Source organism: Euleptes europaea, chromosome 3 (genome assembly GCF_029931775.1).
Source record: "Euleptes europaea isolate rEulEur1 chromosome 3, rEulEur1.hap1, whole genome shotgun sequence".
In the NCBI taxonomy this organism is placed as follows: Eukaryota; Metazoa; Chordata; class Lepidosauria; order Squamata; family Sphaerodactylidae; genus Euleptes; species Euleptes europaea.
In genome coordinates, this window is record NC_079314.1 from 36,989,225 (window position 1) to 37,002,406 (window position 13,182).

The 13,182-nt window shown below is 44.3% G+C and overlaps 2 protein-coding genes across 3 annotated transcripts in view; both read left to right on the forward strand.

Annotated features, from left to right (window-relative positions):
* The window catches only part of GMEB1 (glucocorticoid modulatory element binding protein 1), a 93,919-nt gene that overhangs the window by 23,189 nt on the left and 57,548 nt on the right, over positions 1-13,182 (forward strand). For both annotated transcript variants that reach the window (XM_056846834.1, XM_056846835.1), the window contains exon 10: positions 778-1,526. In XM_056846834.1, coding sequence (XP_056702812.1) covers positions 778-1,481 — 704 coding nt within the window. In that variant the 3' untranslated portion in view covers positions 1,482-1,526. The remainder of the gene's footprint in view (positions 1-777; positions 1,527-13,182) is intronic.
* Positions 9,386-13,182, forward strand: part of YTHDF2 (YTH N6-methyladenosine RNA binding protein F2) — a 28,850-nt gene continuing 25,053 nt past the window's right edge. Inside the window, exons 1-3 of the mRNA XM_056846833.1 lie at positions 9,386-9,443; positions 9,748-9,772; positions 12,060-12,139. Coding sequence (XP_056702811.1) covers positions 9,417-9,443; positions 9,748-9,772; positions 12,060-12,139 — 132 coding nt within the window. The 5' untranslated portion in view covers positions 9,386-9,416. The remainder of the gene's footprint in view (positions 9,444-9,747; positions 9,773-12,059; positions 12,140-13,182) is intronic.

A 13,182-nucleotide genomic window follows, 5' to 3' on the forward strand; every position in this document is an offset into this window, starting at 1 on the left:
GTCATCTTCCCTTTACCCCCAGCAAGCTGGGTACTCATTTTACCGACCTCGGAAGGATGGAAGGCTGAGTCAACCTTGCGCCGGCTACCTGAAACCAACTTCCGTCGGGATCGAACTCAGATCGTGAGCAGAGCTTGGACTGCAGTACTGCAGCTTACCACTCTGCGCCACGGGGCTCCTAACAGCTCTGTATAGCCCAGTTGAAAAGAGACAGTGTGGGAGTGTAAAGTCCCATTGGTGAGTTCTATTGCCTTGCCAGGTTCACATTTAATTCAGGATGAAGGCTTGGTCTTGCAGCTGAATGAGATGGTAGAATTGTATGCCAGTAAAGTGACCCTGTGCAGATGGTTAGGGGGTGAATCATATTTATGATAAGCACATCTCAGTCTGGTGTATGTCTGAACATGAGACTTGCTAGGAATCCTATAGATCCACCTTGATTTCTACAGTAGAAGAATGTAGTGAAGAAAAATGAGTTCATGGAGTGCTTCAACCAGCATCTTCCTGGGGTTTGTTTTTCCTTCCCCCTGCCACCGACTGGTGTATTTCTCCCCATTCCCCCTCCCCTTTGTTCTCAGAGACATTCAGAGCTGTCTGCAGAAACAGGCTGTTCCACCCACCTTTCTTCTCTTTCCGTGGGAGCAGCAGAAATAGCTGAAAATACTTTTCCCTGCCAAGAAGCTGCCAGTGTGAAAATGTATACCCCCCACACCTATCTTTGTGTTTAGAGAAGTCCCTACATTTCTTGGCTGAGCAGCATATTTTGTCTTCTCACAGACCTGGAACGCCAGCTGGAGGAGCAGAAGAAGCTTGCCAGAGATCAGAAGACAAAGTCACAGATGGTTCAGAACGTGGTTCTGATGCCTGTTAGCACCCCAAAACCTCCCAAGAGGCCCCGGCTGCAGCGCCCTGCCTCAGCCACAGTCCTGAGTTCCTCTGCCCCGATCCAGCAGCCTCAATTCACAGTTATTTCGCCCATAACCATCACGCCCATGGGGCAACCATTCTCCGTCAGCAACATTCCCATGGCAACCATCAGCCAGGGCTCCAGCCCTGTGACTGTCCACACCTTGCCTTCTGGCTCGCAACTCTTCCGGTATGCCACCGTGGTCTCTTCCAAGACCAGTTCGTCCGACACTGTGACTCTTCACCCATCCTCCAGCCTGGCCCTGCTGAGTTCAGCCGCCATGCAAGACAGTGGGGCACTTGCTAATGTGGCTACCATGGTGAATCCTGTCGAACTGGTGGCCATGGAGTCTGGCCTGACCTCCACCATTCAAGCTGTCGAGGGCACCTCAGAGGACGGACAGACCATCATAGAAATAGACCCAGCGCCCGACCCGGAAGCTGAGTCAGAGGAATCTGGGGCCAAAGCTGTGATTCTGGGGGCGGAAATAAGGACTGAGGAGAAAGTGGTGGCTGAGGTTGATGAACACCAGCACCAGGTCCATAATGTAGAGATTGTGGTCTTGGAGGACTAGTTGGGGAAGGCAAATATTGTCTTGGTTGATTGTTCATCTGTCTCTCTCAGTTTCTCTCTTTGCCTCTCTCTCTCTCTCTATTTAAAAGTGTCTTTCCACCCAGGTAAGTTTCCATGGATAATGTAATTTTTAACTAGACATTTTCTCTTGGAAGTCAGCCGACCCTCATCTGTACAAACCAAACCATTAATGAAGGGAAGGGAGAGAAGAGAATTCCTCCTAAGCAGCCCAGAAAGAAGGGAAGCAAGCCATTGCTGTTGTTTAGAGCACATTTCTAAGAGAAAGGCTGCACCCCTAAGTTTGAAAATACTTTTTGTACACAACTTTTTGGTTATTTTGGCCTGGATTGTTTTCTCTTAGAAATGGATCTTGCCAGTTACCGGGAATTGATCTGCCTGCTGGATTTTAGGGGAACCAGGCTCTCTGTGTGTTCCTGGCTCCTGACAAATGCCAGCAAAGGACTTTCTGACAGATACATTATGCTGGGATTTTACTTTGTGTGCGCAAGAGGAAAGAAACCTCCTGATCGATCCTAGACTTCACTCCTCTCGGTGTGGAGTATATTTCATTTTTATTTGTTGCTGTCCTTCAGATCTTTTCAGCTACTCGCACAACTGTTGTTCGGGGACCTGATTCTCAGCTCTCCCTAGCCTTCCCCAGGGATTTTTTTCCATAGGCACTGTTACAAGACTCTGAAAAAAAATCGCTTAAGCCTTGCATACATACACACAGAAAAGACCTGGGGGGACGGGGACGGGGGGGGGGGGGAGATAAAGGAACCACACACAGAGTCCAAACACCACCTGACCCTTGACATCCTGGATGTATCAAGCGTGGGTTATGCTGTTGCATGCTGGGAGAAGGAGACTCGGCAGGCTGGGCGCATCTGCTGTTTACTTTGCACGCCGGGAATTGTACCAAGCTTACTAGCTCTATATATGTATATATGTTTGGTGTTTATAACATTTTTCTTTTTTAAAAAATTGTCTGCAGGATTCCAACTGGCACCACAGTTTGGCAAGGTGACTGCCTGGTCATCCGTCACATCAGTTGGAGGGTTTGTTTTCCCCTGTAAGGGAAGGGGTGGGAGTGAAGAAGGGATTTTCCCCCAGTTCATTTGTTAAAACCTGGAGAGTGAGAATCTGCTTTATTTGAAATATTTAAAGTCAGCAGCAAGAAAAAAAAATACTTTGGGGAAGCATGGGGAGAGTGCTGTTGGGCTATTTTTCCATTAAAAGGTTTTTTAAAAACCCTGAAAATAATTATTGGATTGTTTATGGCTAGAAATCATTCTTGGATTCTGTTAAATATGTTACTCCGGTTCATCTTGGCACATACCCAGCCCATTTCCCTCAGGTCCAAGGATGTTCCTGATCATATTTTAAGTTACAGCTTAAGATTTTACTCGTTTCCTTTCCTTTTATCCCTTAGAAGCTCCTTGATCCATTGATCTTGAGCAGCGTAAATCTAATGTTTGAGGGATATAAGGACTGAAATAAATCTTGCCACTGACAACGTAGCCTTGGGATCCCTGTCACTTAATAAAAAAGGCATTATGTCAGAGACAGAGGCATTAGATTTAAATGTTAAAAGGGGAGAGATATAATGTGATCAAAGTTCCTCATAAAAGCGGCATTCCAAGAGGGCATGAGCTAATGAATCAATACAGCCAAAAGAGCAATGACAGGTCCTGTCTGGGTATGATAGATTCAAAATTCTGCCCTGCATAACCATAGAGGGGTTAGCATTCAGTCTAGCTAAACAGAACGCTCTAGAATGATGAGGAGTTGTCAAATAATAAGTATAAGCCGGCAAACCGCGTGGTGGTGGTATTCCAAAAAACTGAGATGAACAAACGCAGTGAGCATGAAAAGTAGTGCTATTTTACTCGTTTTCAGTAAAACATCCGTACTCAATACCAACCAACCATTCGACAAACAACACAAAACAGAATGTGACAGCCTGATCTTCATATATGTTGTGTATGCTGCAAACTTGTCCTGTGCAGCAATATCTAAAAAAAGGGCATCAAAGTGAAAGAAGTGTGGGTAGAAATGATGTTTGACATAATAGAATATATGTTACATCTTGCCATTCTTTCAAATCTCATAGAAGGATAGGGCTATTTATGGCTGCTAGTCAAAATGGATACTAGTTATGATGCGTACCTATTACGGTATCAGATGAGCATGCATATTATATTATGTGCTGTGGAACTCAGGCAGGATAATGCTGCTGCAGTTGTCTTGCTTGTGGACTTCCTAGAGGTACCTGGTTGGCCACTGTGTCAACAGACTGCTGGACTTGATGGACCTTGGTTTGATCCAGCATGGCTTTTCTTATGTTCTTATGATCTCCCAGGACCTAGTTGAGCACTTTAGCCACTATACTGCACTGCTTCTATTTAATTTAATTTTAAAGTTAAAAGTAAGCAACAAATTCCCAACAAAATTTTCACTCCACAAAAGAAATATATTGATCAACCTGAGCCATATAGCTGCAAATTTTAATGTAATTAATTTTGGATTGTTTATATGTGTGAGATGCGTGTCCTGCAGTCAGCCAAAGCAACAGATCCTATTTGCAGGCAATGTTGTCCTGTTTTCTTATGTTCTGGTAGTCTTAACATGGTGAAGTGTTGTTAAAATAATCCATCATTATCTATACTGAGACAAGAGTTGTTGGAAGAAAGCCAAAGACAAGTATTTGGAGAACCACCAACCAAAATGTAAAGCAGGTTAGATCTTAATTGGGTTGGATCCAGTTATTTCTTCCAACAGAGACATCGGAGGAAGTGTTTTTTCTGTCAGATGATTTAGAATAATAGAATCATAGAGTTGGAAGGGACCACCAGGGTCTTCTAGTCCAACCCCCTGCACATTGCAGAAAATTCACAACTACCTCCCTCCCTCACACCCCCAAAGATGTGGCAGACGGGAGTCACTGGATCCAATGTAGTGGAAGGGAATAATTGGGAATTTACTTCTCTGCATCCATGGGTGCATTAAACATCTTCAATGCAACTTATTACCCAATCAACGGATTCCTTGCTCTTGGTAGGGAGAAGCTCCACCTGTTTTAAAATTCCTCAAATCTAAATTGATTCCCCATTTTCTGTCTGTAGACAAAGGTCAACAGAACTAGAAATTTCACACAGTGCAATCCCTTGAGCAGTTTTGAGTGCATCTAAACATACCTCTTCTGTGTGAAACTACAACATATCCAGGTGTGATGGTTGTATACTTGTGCATTTTTTATGTTCTTGTTCAAAAATTATAGGGAAAGTCAAATCAAGAATAGAAGATAGAATAATATTAAAGGGTAATTATATTATTAAATATACAAATGCATAACATTCAAATAACCACATGGCAGGTTAGAGAGCAAAATAGGAGGTAACAGAGCAAGAGTAAGCCAAAATTAGATCATGCTGTCTTTTAAAAACGGTGTTCTCATTTATGTCGATTCTAGTAGGACATTTTGATTCCAAGCTATGCAGGAATGTATTGACTGAATACATTCCTATATTGCCTTTCTGTCAAGACAACTTTTTTTTGCCGTCAAGTCACTTCTGACTTACAATGACCCCTAGTGGCGTTTTCAAGGTAAGAGACGTTCAGAGGTAAGTTTGCCATTGCCTGGCTCCACATCATGTCTCTGGTATGCCTTGCAGGTCTCTCATCCAAATACCTGTCAGGGTTGATCCTGCTTAGCTTCTGAGATCTGATGAGATCAGGCTAGTCTGGGCTATCCAAGTCAGGGCCAAGACAATTAAACAGGTTACAACTTAAAATCTGAAAAGGCAAACATTAGAAGTTGTTTTTGGACCATAGCAGGGGTTGAAGTCCAAATCATGAAGAAGACCAACTCCTGCATAGGATATGAGGCAACTGCTCTGCTACCAGAATCCAGATTATTCAGCATGCATCAAATAGGGTTGCCAATAGGCCTGAAGAAAAATGTCCTGTCCCTTTAATAATGTGTGGGAATGGGAAGCTGAAACTTTTCCTGGTATGAAGATAAATAACATCACCTGGTAAGTAACATCCCATTAAGCCTCTATCTAAGGGAAAGGACCTTATCACCCGCCCCCAGCAGTTGGAAACCTAGATACCAAACAATATCTAAGAATATGTGCAAAGCCTATAGCTCTATAGTCTGTTTAATGGTGTGTATGTTTATAGACACACTCCTTTTGATTAAAATAAAAATAATTTTCTAAGTATTTCTAACCTTTTTTTTGCTGTCAGGTCACAGCTGATTTAGCCCAACCCCATAGGATTTTCAAAGCAGGAGACATTTGAAGGTGGTTTGCCATTGCCTGCCTCCACATCACGCCCTTCGTATTCTTTGGGAGATCTCCCATCCAAATACTAGCCAGGGTCAGGGCTGAGAGTATGTGACTGGCCCAAGGTCACCCAGCAAACTTCCATGGCATGAGTGGGAATTCAAAGTCAGGTTTCCCAGGTCCTAGTCCAGCACCTTGACCACTAACTACACCATGTTGGCTCTCAATTTTTAACCTACTACAAGTAAATAGTCAAATACTGAGAACCAAATACGAAGAAAAGTTTTTCTAAGAGAATGCAAGAGGATGACTAGGGAGACCCAGTCAATCCTTGAAATAACCGGATAGGCTGAGCAAGTCACTGTTTTCTTATTGGATGATGTAATGAACCCCCTGGCCTGGACATGTGCCTTGCTTTCCCCCCAGGGCCTTTCAGCAGCCCCAGGGAAGGTGTGTGGGTGGGTGGGGGGAAGCCCCCTCTGCTGTTTTTGTCTCTTTCCCTTGGTGGTCTATTCAAAATTATTTTTTGGTAAATTCAGTGTGTGGGGAGGGGGAGTATGGGATGATGCTATTAGAAGGCTTTGTTAAGGGGGCACAGGAGGATATGAACTGGATGGCTTTGTGTAACGGTAGTGTGGAAACAATTAAATTTAGTGGAATGGGAGGAACACAGTACAAAGAATTGCCATTGGAAACAAACAGTTGTTATTGATGACTGGAATCATTCATGGGGAATCACAAGATCTGGGTAGAGGTGCATGTAAACTCCAATCAGGAAATACTACATTTATATTTATTTTTTATTTATATGCTGCCTTTTAATTTAAAATGTTCAAGGTAGCTTAAAACAATTTAAAATACAGAAATCAGGTATGGCCTTTTAAAAGTTAATTTCCCAGCTCGGTATTTTTTTCCTAAAATGGTTTTACTTAAAATTCACCAGACTGTAAACTTGCAGTCTTAGGCACACTTGCCTGGCAGCAAGCTCCACTGAACACAATGATACCTATTATTCACCAGGTACATCTCTAGCCTGCCCTTTCTCCAAGTTGCTCAAGACAGCACACGCCCTTCTCTCTTCCACCATTTTATTATCTCAACAATGTTGTGCAGGGCTGGCTCTACATTTTTGAAGGGGGGCAAATGTACAAAATGATACCCCCCATATATTATATAAACATTTTTATATACACATATATAATCAACATATATGATGTACATTTATCAGCAACTCTTTTAAATGATAAATTGTGTTGACCTCTATGAAGTATTAATGAATAATTACACTTTTCCATTATCTTATCCATTTATTATCTATGAATTCCTCCTAGAATTCCTTTTGTTGTCAGGAGCCAAGGGAGTCCATAGCCAGACATGTATGTTAGATGTTAGGAAGAAAGACTTTAATGATCTCCGAGGCATGGTGAGAGTCATTCCATGGCAAGAATGCTGGAAGGGGGAGGAGCAAGGGAAGGCTGGGCTCTCCTAAAACAACAGCTCTTGCAAGCTCAAGCCATCAGTATTCTAGTACGATGGAAATGTGGTAGAGAATTCTCTGTGATGGGAGAATGCTTTCTTCATTGTGGAATGGCCTGCCTGAGAGGTCAGGAAAGCTATGTGTAATCACATAAACACATGAAGCTGCCTTATACTGAATCAGACCCTTGGTCCATCAAAGTCAGTATTATCTACTCAGACCGGCAGTGGCCCTCCAGGGTCTCAGGCAGAGGTCTTTCACATCACCTACCTGCCTAGTCCCTTTAACTAGCAATGCCGGGGATTGAACCTGGGACCTTCTGCATGCCAAGCAGATGCTCTACCACTGAGTTACAGCCCCTCCCTGTTAAGTCCCTGTGAGAAAGCCATTTCAGTCTCTCTGACAATAAGTAACATAAATACCTTTAAAATTGACTAAACATTATTCCAGCAAAAACTTTCATGAAGTGCCACAAAACAATTGTTTTATTTTACCACTTCAGTCTTTGGCTGCAATCCTAAACACACTTGGGAGACTGTCCCATTGAACTCAATGGGATTTACTTCTGAGGTATGCATGTAGCAGCTAAGGTGCCCTTCTACCTTTATAAAAATATTTTTTTAAAAAAGAGGCTACATGTACATTATGTATTATGGTCACAATCTATGCAGATTTTCTTCACTGATGTCAATAGGTTTCGAGTGGGGTAACTGTGTAGGACTGCGTTGTAACACATCTGGGGAAAGAGATTGCAGGCAGCAAGAAAGGTCCAAAGCAAAATCCAAGCACAAAAGCTACAGAATACCTTTTATCAATACCAACCAAAATGATGCAGAACAATGTGCAAACTTCTGAGGTTTCCAGGACTCATCAGAACAGATGTTTAAACCACATTTTAAAACATCTAATGAAATGAACTCCTAAACACAATTTTTTATGCTGGAATAAGTTTTGTAGTCTTTAACGAAGCCACTGGACTTCTCTTTGATTTCATCGTAACACAGCAACCTCCTCTTTAAGAATGATTGTCAGGTATATTCAGCTCCTCTCTGGAAGGGTTATTTCTGGATGGGTAGCCAATACTGATAGGAAGAAAATAGATTCCTTTGAAATGTGGTGTTGGAGGAGAGTGCTATGTATTCCGTGGACTGCCAAAAAAAAAAAAAATCAGGAGGTTCTAGATCAAATCAAGGCTGAACTGACCCTAGAAGCTAAAATGACTAAACTGAGGCTGTCGTATTTTGGTCACGTCATGAGACGACAAGAGTCACTGGAAAAGACAGTCATGCTAGGAAAGGTTGAGGGCAGCAGGAAAAGAGGAAGACCCAACAAGAGATGGATGGACTCAATAAACGGAGCCACGGCCTTCAGTTTGCAAGATCTGAGCAAGGCTGTCAAAGACAGGACGTTTTGGAGGACTTTCATTCACAGGGTCGCCATGAGTCGGAAGCGACTTGACGGCACTTAACACACACACAGAGCCAATTCTGTAGCAGCAAAATAAAAAAAAACAGCTGATACAAGTTGTCTCTAAAGTTCCACTGAAAGGAGGCCAAAAAATTAACTCCAGCTTGAGCTTTCATGAGAGAACGCTCACTTTTATTAAAAAATGAACAAATCGAAGAGCACATTCCCGGCAGAACTATTTATTAATGTTGCAATATTCCCGCCCTGGGTGTACCCCTCATGCTTCTGCCCCCGGACCCCCAGTTTTCGTTTTGCTCTTCCTGGCGTGCCAGAGGACTCGTGGTTTTTCCTTTCCCGGAAGGAGGCGCGCTCAACGCGCTTCTTCTCGCTCACCCCTAGCGTCGACCCGACCTGCGCAGGGAAACGGAGACACGCGCATGCGCCCTCTCCCTCCTCCCGCCACTCCCGCCCTCGAGGCTCGCGACCCAGCGCGCGGGGCTGAGGGGAGACCATAGAGACGGTGCCGGGAGGACTAGAGCGGCGACGCAGAGCCAGCGACGGCCAAGAGGCGCAGCAGCAACGGCGGGCGGGGCGAGCCAGTCAGTGTCCGCCAGGAAGCCGAGCGAGCGAGCGCGGTGTGCCTGCCTGCCTGCCTCCCCCGGACAAAGCCGCCGTTGTCTTTCCACCCCGGCCCGCCATTCTTTCTCCCCTCCCTCGCTCCCTCCTCCTCGTCGGAACTGTGCCGCCGTCGCCGAGCGGAGCAATGTCGGCTAGTAGCCTTCTGGAGCAGGTGAGGCGCAAGCGGGCGGGGAAGGCCCCGGCTTGAGCCAGGCCTAGGCGTCGCCAGGCTGCTTGGTTGGTTGAGGGGGTGGGGGAAACGGACCGGGAAGCGCCCGCGCGGCTTGGGCCTGGTTTGCGCTCCGTCTCCCGCCCAAGGGTCAGGAGGAGAGGCCTAGGCGCCGTTACTTCTCTCCCCCTTTGCCTTCTGTGGTAAGGCTCCCCCCCTTTTTTTGTTCCCCCCTTCCACGTGATTAATTCCCCCCCCCCTCTCTCTCTTGTGTCTTTATTTCCCGGTCTCGCCGTTGCCGCGTCAGAGACCCAAGGGCCAAGGCACCAAAGGTGAGTGTTAAAGAGGAGCGGCCGCTGCACGAGCCGGACGGGTTGGCTGCGTGGGTGTGGGCAGAAGGAGGGAGAGGAAATTGGGAGAGTTGGGGGTGGAGGAGGAGGAGGAGGAGGAGGGGGGGGGAAGGGATTTTTTTTTAAGGCATCTGGAACGGGCCCCGGTTTCCTTCTCATCGGAGCGCTCGTCGTAGTTGCAAGCATGTGCAATCCGTGTGACACGTGATTTTTCTTTCTCTGCGTGTTGAGTCATTCTTAAGTTACAGTCAGTGGATGTGCGGCTGAATGGATGCTTTCGACACCCCCCCCCCCCCGTCCAGTACATTTTCCATGTAGGCACAACTGAGGACATGCTTTTGCTCCCACATTAATCCAGTGTGAATAAAACAGGAGTCCAGCATCACCTTTTAAAGGAACAACATTTATTCCGGTATAAACTCTTGTGAGTCATGAAGTTTATGCTGATATGATGAGTCTTCATGGTGCCGCTGGACTCTGATTTTACTGTGCTGAGCAAATCTAGATGGGGCACAGCTGACTGAAGGAAGCCTCTACATAGAGAGGCAGCAAAGGTCTGAGTACCAGTGCTGGGAAGCAGCAGCAGGGGAGGGCCTTGGCCTCCACTGGGTGTAAAAGGAGGCTGGTCTAGATGGACCACTGGCTTGATCAGCAGATATTTCTTATGTTTTTATTACTGCAAGCTTTAAATCACCCTGCCCCCGTTTATCCAATAGCTGGATGCAAGTGAATGCAAATTGGCTTTTCTTATGTAGCTGTTTCTGTGAGAAAGATGTGTGTGTGTGTAGATGCAGTGGGTTCACTGCAATGACTGTAAAAGGCTAGTGAGAGAGGACTCTAAACTGTTGGTGCCTCTCTTTTTCCCTTTAAGGTGCCTAAGTCTTGGTGCTTGCTGCTGTATCTGCCTCCTTTTTTGCCACCTGTAGTATTTTCTTGCTCTCCATGTGTGGTACCAATCCATCTCCTTTAAAATAAAACATGTCAGAAGAGGAGAAGGAAGATGTGTGCTTCCTAAAAGTAATCTGCCTGCCCACTAAGTAGCTTACACTTATAAAATCTAAAAATCAGGCCGGGGGAGTAATTTTGTGTGTGTGTGGGTGTGTTATGGTAAACCCTAATCTGCTGAATTAGTTGATGGAATGAGAGTGGTTAAACTATCTTCCTGGGGGAAAAGTTTGATGTGCTAATGGGGCCCTTTGATCTGACAGTCAGATGCCTGGGTATTAACCTGGGACTAATAGCAGGAGGTGGATCAGGGTTACACTTATAAAACCTAAAAATCATGCCGGGAGGAATAATGTTCTGAAAGTCAGAATGGGCTGAGAGTATTGCACAGTCTTCTCCCTTGATTTTTAGTAGAGGGGCTGCAGAGTTAGGGGTATGCAGGGAGTTCCTGTGCTGCTTAAGTTTAAATGGCAAATGGAATTTTGAAAAATTGGAGGTGTATTTGATCTGTGATGATCAAGCCAGATGATAGGAAATGAACCCATTGAGTCTTGTTGACTTGCAGGTGGTGATAGAGATGCTTTTTTAAAGTGGGAGGAAGAAGAGTAACATTTGAAGCAGTATATAAAATCATTCCAGGAAAGTTGTTTTTTAGGCATGAGAAAGTGTGAAGGGGTCAGTGTGCCTTCCAATAGCAGAATAAAAACCTAGTGAAAGTATTTCTGTACCCTCTTGAAATGCTTGTAAAGCAGAGATGTCAGAAGGGGGAAAATGACTGTAGGTTATGTTGCTCATTAACAGTGCAATCCTGTACAGAGTTACTCCAGTTGAGGGCAGTTGACATCAGTGGGCTTAGGCTGAAGTAACTGTGCAGGTTTGTACTGTAAAGCCTCTGTTTGGAAGCCAAAAATATCTGCTGTGCAGGAAGCTGTTGTATGAGTGATCTGTTGTCTTCCACTTAACTTGGCTGAGGGGTTCGCACAATGCAGTGTTTGTAAAGGTTCCAGTGGCTTTTAATACAGACAGAATAAATATTTGCAGTCCTTAATTTGAGCCCTAGCTGCTCTCTTCTTTCTCCCAACCTGTTAAGTACCAGGACTCAGTCCTGAAACATGAATATACTTTAGAGTATGTGCCCAAGAACCTTTCTTTTACCACAGATGGCAAAAAGACCTGCCCCACAGGTCTAGGATTGAGAAAAGAAATCAATTTTGGGTGTGTGTGTGTGTGGGGGGGAATTGAGCCTGTTTGTATCTCATTCAAAATTAACAATTAAGCATTAATGTTAGTATTGAGTAATCTTTGTTACAAAATTTATTTTTAGTGCAAAATGGATCTGTGCACCAGAAAGATGGACTAAACGATGATGATATCGAACCTTACTTGAGTCCTCAGGCTAGACCGGTGAGTGAAACAAAATGTATTTGTTTAGTGGGTGAGGTGTACTATTATCAGTTAGTTCCTTTTTGCTATTGTTTGCCTTTCAGAATGCTTCTTTAGCTTGACATTTTTAGTTCAGCTAACCCACTAATGACCCTGTCATGCCTGCTGATTCTATATGGTTGTTCACCAGTAGCTTGCCTATAAATATGTTGGATGCTGTGCTAGAACTACTTAGTATGGCTGTTTGTTGAATGTCTTTTATTTTTGTTGTTTATAATTGTCTTTTCTCACTGAGACTCAAGGTAGATTAAGGTAAAAGGTAAATGTCCCCTGTGCAAGCACTGGGTCATTCCTTACCCATGGGGTGACGTCACATCCCGACATTTACTAGGCAGACTTTGTTTACGGGGTGGTTTGCCAGTGCCTTCCCCAGTCATCTTCCCTTTACCCCCAGCAAGCTGGGTACTCATTTTCCCGACCTCGGAAGGATGGAAGGCTGAGTCAACCTTGAGCCGGCTACCTGAAACCAACTTCTGTTGGGATCGAACTCAGGTTGTGAGCAGAGCTTGGTCTGCAGTACTGCAGCTTACCACTCTGCGCCACGGGGCTCTTTTTAAAGTGGATTACGCAGTGTAAATCAATGCAATCTATAGTAGTGAAATCTGTATATAAATCATACATATTAGACGAGATGTTAAATAATGCAGACAGTGGTATTAAATAAGTAGGAAAACAGTGTAGTGACATGCGTTTATTTATTTACTTCCTTTATCTAAGTTTGTGAGATCAGGATGGACTTATCCTGACTTCTAAATGTTAATAATGTTATGCTTGTAAATATTTCTTGAGTGCTGATTTACTTCCAACTCTCAAGCTAAAACATCTTAACCTTTAAAAGTGAACCCTAAAAAAAAAACGAACCCCAAGTAAGCTGCAAATAAGCTTCTGTATCTCCGTTGTGGTGGCAATTGTTAAAAATACTGAAGTAAAACTAGAATCCTGAGCTATAAAATAGTTTATCACAACACTTCAGTAGGGCTGAAACTGCAGTTCTAAGTACTCTT